Source organism: Seriola lalandi, unplaced genomic scaffold (genome assembly GCF_002814215.2).
Source record: "Seriola lalandi dorsalis isolate HSWRI2012SDOR001 ecotype SW California unplaced genomic scaffold, Sedor1 jcf7180002054412, whole genome shotgun sequence".
Lineage (NCBI taxonomy): Eukaryota > Metazoa > Chordata > Actinopteri > Carangiformes > Carangidae > Seriola > Seriola lalandi.
Window position 1 is genome coordinate 493,762 of NW_019524965.1, and position 5,338 is coordinate 499,099.

Genomic DNA, 5,338 nt, shown 5'->3' on the forward strand with positions numbered 1-5,338 from the left:
TGATCAAAACAGTGTTTAATGGTAATTTGTCTCATTCTTTGTGACAGTATGGCTTAGAAGGTGGCTCTCGATGACATAATATGATCGTCATATTTCCACATCGTTATGCAGTATAGATGTGTTGAGCCAGAGGGTTAGTGTAGCCTTGTATGATGGAGTGTAGTTGATGGAGGTGAGCTATAAAAAAAAAAAAACTAAAAAAAAAACCTAAAAAAACTGTCCAGTCATCGCAGTGAGATGAGGCGCAGCGGTGGGTGGCGGAGAAAGGTTCAGTCCGGTTGATGTGAAGAAAGAGACGTCATCTGTGAATGTGCCTCAAATTTCAACACAAAGCTATAGTACCTGATTGTGTTTACACTGTCACTGATTTATTAAGGTCAGCTCTATTCCTACATTACTTGGCCAGTGATGAATAAACAATATGCAATGTCTAGTTTGTTTCTTTAAGCCTTCGTGTATACAGGCAGGGGGAGGGGTGTGGACATACATCTTCTCAATAGGCCGTGGTAATAACGGGCCTGTGACCTCACGGTCTGAGAAGCCAGGGGCAAAACCTTAACTTTACCAAACTGCTGCAGTTGGTAGTCGACAAGCTGGCTCCGATTCGTGCAGAAATGAAATTACCTGTGTCACATTTAAGCAATCTTTTATATTTCTGTTGTATTTTTTTTTTGTTTGTTTTTTTAGCGTATGAGTTGGATGAAAACTGTTCAGACTGCATAAAACATCTTTTTTTTGCTGGTTTTCTCTCAGTGGAGGATTCCGTTTTCTAACTGATCTTTGGCACACGGAGGACATAGGGGATCGGCACACATTGCAACAACTGCTGTGAACTATTCAGATGTTGCTGTGTGGAAAAATGCTTCAAATTAATGGCACAAGACAGTCACATATTTCTCAGTGTTTTGTTTTTATTGCAAACAATATAATACAAAAGATAAGCTTTTAAGACAATGGCATGTTTACCTAGGGAAACTGCATTAAGAAGATGACAAAATGAGAACTAATGATACAGAATATAAAATGAGGAACACAACTTTTTTTTCAAAAAACAAAAAGTATCCTGTTGATTCCAGCAAATTCTTTACAAAACAGCCGCAGCTTTCCATATCCATTAATTCATTTGTTAGAAAGGAAAAAAGAGACTTCCAGTTTTTCTATTTTTTTCTTTTTTTTTTTTTTAAGAGAAAGACTCATCGTGTAATTATAAGTAATCTGTACATAACTAGATCACGAATAAAAGAAACTTTTATACGGAAACATTTACAAATGATAAATAAACAAATTTGTACCACATATGTCAGCAAACTATTCCACTGAAATCTCAGTTAGCTGCTGCTGAATTTAAAAGATAATTGCAAATAGTTATTTTCAAATAAAATTAATGCTAAAGAATAAATTAAGAAAAAGGTTAGGAAAAGGACAGGGCTGTTGGAATGACAGGAGCACGTCCGACTCAGACCTGCTGGCTGCTGAGGAGAAACAGGTCAATGGTCACTTCCTGTATCCCCTCGAGCAGGAAGTCAGAACCGTGCTGTGGTTTCGACACTGCAGTGCCAGTGGATGGAGCCTCTCTACTGTGGCTCCAGAGGCACCAATGGTATCAAGGCAGTACCCAGATAAAAGCAAGCATCGCTCAGTTACATCTAGCAACACAGTAAGGCCCCTAGTAGAGTTACATGGCACCTGCTATAGCATTTCCGACACAATAATTTGAGCTAAAGCAAAGAAGAAGAAGTAGAATATTTGACTAATTCACTGATGACACAGTCATATCATGGCCAAAAATTCAAATCTATTTCCAACGTGCATTGCTCAATTCTTGCATCTCATGGGAATTACAATAGAATATGTACAGTACAAAAATTCAAAGCAGAATGTAGGCTATTATATGACGGCAGTGTCAGTAAACAGATGTTTCTTACTTCCTGTACAAAAATACATTAGTGAGAAGTAAGGCCACTGAGGGTGTTTTTACTCGGCATTCCTGCTCCTTAAATGTGTTAAACCTTCAAATGGGGATGATGAGGATGCTGATGACACTGATTATAATGAAGATGGCAAGAGCAGAACACATACACAGTACATACTAAAATATTTATAACCAGTATGTCCTCACAGAGGATTTAACTTTTTTAAACATTATATCTAAAAAAATATAATCACAATTCCAACCAATACAAAAGGCACTGTTGTGAGCCAATCCAAAGATATATTTTCAGTACTATAAAAAAGTCCTTGTCATGTTTTTCTGTTGGCAATGAAGGGTGTGTGGCATGGTGGCGCAAAGGCCGCCGGGCAGAAAGAAGTCTACTCGTGGGGTGAGTGTTGTACAGTCAGTGCTGAGGCTGCCTCCTTACGGCCTGGACAGCTGTGTGTAAATGGGCTGCTGGTCCCAGTGCTGCGGACTGTGGGTCTGGGGCACAGAGGGCACCCCGGTGGTGTCGGCGATCGGGGTGTACATCGGCCTCTGGCTGGGGCTCATGTAGCTGAAGGTGGAGTATAGGCCGGAGCCTTGGCCAGCCGCGTGGCTGTAGTAGGAGTTGGCACCACCTTGGTGGTCTGAATAGTCATACTGTGCTCTTGTGATGGAGGGGTAAGAGGAGGGGCTGTAGTGCTGCAGGTTGAAGGACCCATAGGTGATGTGCTGTGGGGAGCCTTGTTGCTCGCTGTAGTGACTCGGGCTCAGCTGCTCTGTCTTGATCTGGGTGGTTCTTTGTTGACCTTGCTGGCCTTGCTCACCTCCTCCACCCAAGGTGGTCAGAGAGTGCTGCTGCTGCTGCTGCTTGGACATCCAGGTGTGGGCCCCGACACTGGCTGCCTGGCCGACTGAGGAGCCGCTGATGCCATAGCTGCCAGTGTAGCCAGCCTGGCCCGCGCTGGTCACCCCAGCATGGCTGTGAGGCGGCAGGTACTGATCAAACTCATCGACATCAAAGCTCCCCATGTTGGAGATTACATCGCTGCTCAGCTCGCCAATGTCCACGGCTCCAAAGTCGATGTTGAGCTGGCGACTGGTGCCCTCCTGTATGGGGCGGCCCTCACGCTTCAGGTCAGCTTTGCTGGAGGGGAGGTCTGTCTTGGGGGTGGTTGGGGGTGTTGGTGGGCCCTGGGATTGACCTGGTTAGAGGAAAGGTAACGTTAGTTTTACAGTTAAAATAAATTCACAAAATGATCCATCTAAAAACAATATTTCCAGCATGAAGAACTTGCACTAAAGTGAGATACCTATATGAATGTACATGCTTCCAGCAGGAGGACTTTATTGGCACTAATCTGACAGGTGTATTTGCATGATGGCTTGTAAAACCCACTGATCATTAATCATTAGTCATTAGCAGGTGTCTCTTCAAGGCCCTCAAGCATTATAAGATTTGATTTCTACAGAGTGCCAATATGAGTCACTTTTGAAAATGAATTAAAAAAAATAGAAAACGTCTATAACCCGTCTATTTCATTTACTTATTATTATTTCTCTTCTCTTACCTGAGTGTTCTCCTGGAGAGTGCACCTCGCCCATGCTAGACGCCGGAGAATCGGCCTGCTGCAGCGCCTTGAATATCGCATTTGGAGATATGTGCGTTTGCTCGCCGTCCTCGGGCTCGTTTTGACCGTTCTTGACAGATTTTCTCCGCCTTGGCTGATATTTGTAGTCAGGGTGATCCTTCTTGTGCTGCACTCTCAAACGCTCTGCTTCTTCCACAAACGGGCGCTTCTCTACTTCGTTGAGCAATCTAGAAAAAAAAAAAAAAAAGATTTGCACATTCATGTTAAAATGCATCCAATCAATAGACTAACAAAGCATAAGAAATGGTCAATTAATTGGTGCAATGTGAAGAATCACTACGTTAATTGTTTCGCTATCAATAATCTGTAAGAAGCAGCTGAAAAAGTTTGCGTATCCTCAGTCTGTACAACTTATTCTGCACACACGCGACAGAATCAATACATGCATGCAAAATCCTAAACCCTAAACCTACATGAAAAATACACTTTTGAAAAGCATTAGTCAAATATGCAAAAAGTAAAACTCTACTTGAAACAGCAGGTGGTGCATTTCATCTAAAAAAAATAATAGAGCGCTGCACACAGGGAGAGTAAAAGCGCACAGCAAAAGTGATTCAAAATGCGAAGCGAACCTACCTCCAAAGTTTGCCCAGAGTTTTGCTGAGTTCCGCGTTGTGCAGATGCGGGTATTGATCGGCCAGCTTCCTCCGTGCGGCTTGAGCCCACACCATGAAAGCGTTCATGGGTCTTTTGACATGAGGTTTGCTTTTACTCGAGCCGTTGACGCGCACCGGCATGGGCACCAGCGTCCAGTCGTAACCCTTCAACACCTGGGACACTGCGTCTCTGATACAGACGGGGAACTTTTCCTCTTCGCCCTCCTTCTTGTAGTCTGGACCCAGGAGGAGGTGGTTGTCGGACGGCCGGGTGTTCTCAGTGTCCGAACCGGACCCGGACGGGCACGGCGAGCCTGCGGAATCCTCAGACATGCTGGGGCTGGGAGCGTCAGAGTGACACTTCTCCTGTTCTTCTGTCATCTTCAGGTAGGGGTCGAGGAGATTCATGCGAAAAAATGAAAGAACAGCTTCTCGCAATAAAAAAAGAAAAAAGAGGACGAAATCCTTCTTTCTAAATCCAAGTGCTGTGCCCGAAGACTGCAGTGACAGTCTGCGAGGGCGCACAGCTTGACTGGCAAAGTTGAATCCTTAAAAGTAAAAAAACAAAAATAAGCCAAAAATAAAAAGTTTTTGACGCTCCTTCAACTTTTCACAACTTCACACACAAGAAGGCAAAGTTGCAAGTGATCGCTTTCTAATGCTCAACTTTGAAACTGTGAATTAAAAGAGAAATGTGACTGAGAGCTCTGCTCGTGGAGGATAGCTGAGGAGTCTAGAGACACAGGAGGCGATGCCTGGATTTATGTTTGACGGCGACGAAATGATTGGGGGAAACTTTTTTTGGAGGCGGGGACGTAATATGACTCTGCTTGCAGTCAACAACAGTGAAAACCCCGTTCAACCAGGAGAAGTGTTTTTCCCCCTTATAATCTTTGTTTTAATTGAAAGTTTAGAGTTTAAAAAGCTGAGAATTAAAAGTTAAGATGACGACCTCTGAGAAAAAAAAAATCAAAGTTATCTTACTACAAAATAATATAACGATTTGAAGCATTTTAATATAAAAGTGATATCAGGGGAGAAAAACTATCCTGTGGATTTTCTCTGATCACAGACAAAGTCCTTATTATCAACATTACAGTATTAATTTATTTTTATTTATTTTTTGTCCTGATTTTTATTAGGACAAGCTGGACGTATACTTCTAGCTGTATTAT

At 42.8% G+C, this 5,338-nt stretch overlaps 1 protein-coding gene across 1 annotated transcript; it reads right to left on the reverse strand.

Annotated features, from left to right (window-relative positions):
* Positions 1–891: 891 nt before the first annotated feature.
* Positions 892–4,901, reverse strand: sox9a (SRY-box transcription factor 9a). Its single transcript, XM_023410083.2, has 3 exons — positions 4,144–4,901; positions 3,487–3,734; positions 892–3,120 (listed from the first exon to the last, which is right to left on the reverse strand). Exons 1-3 carry the CDS (start codon positions 4,569–4,571, stop codon positions 2,357–2,359), a joined length of 1,440 nt encoding a protein of 479 aa, XP_023265851.1. The 5' UTR covers positions 4,572–4,901; the 3' UTR covers positions 892–2,356.
* Between the last annotated feature and the right edge of the window lie 437 nt (positions 4,902–5,338).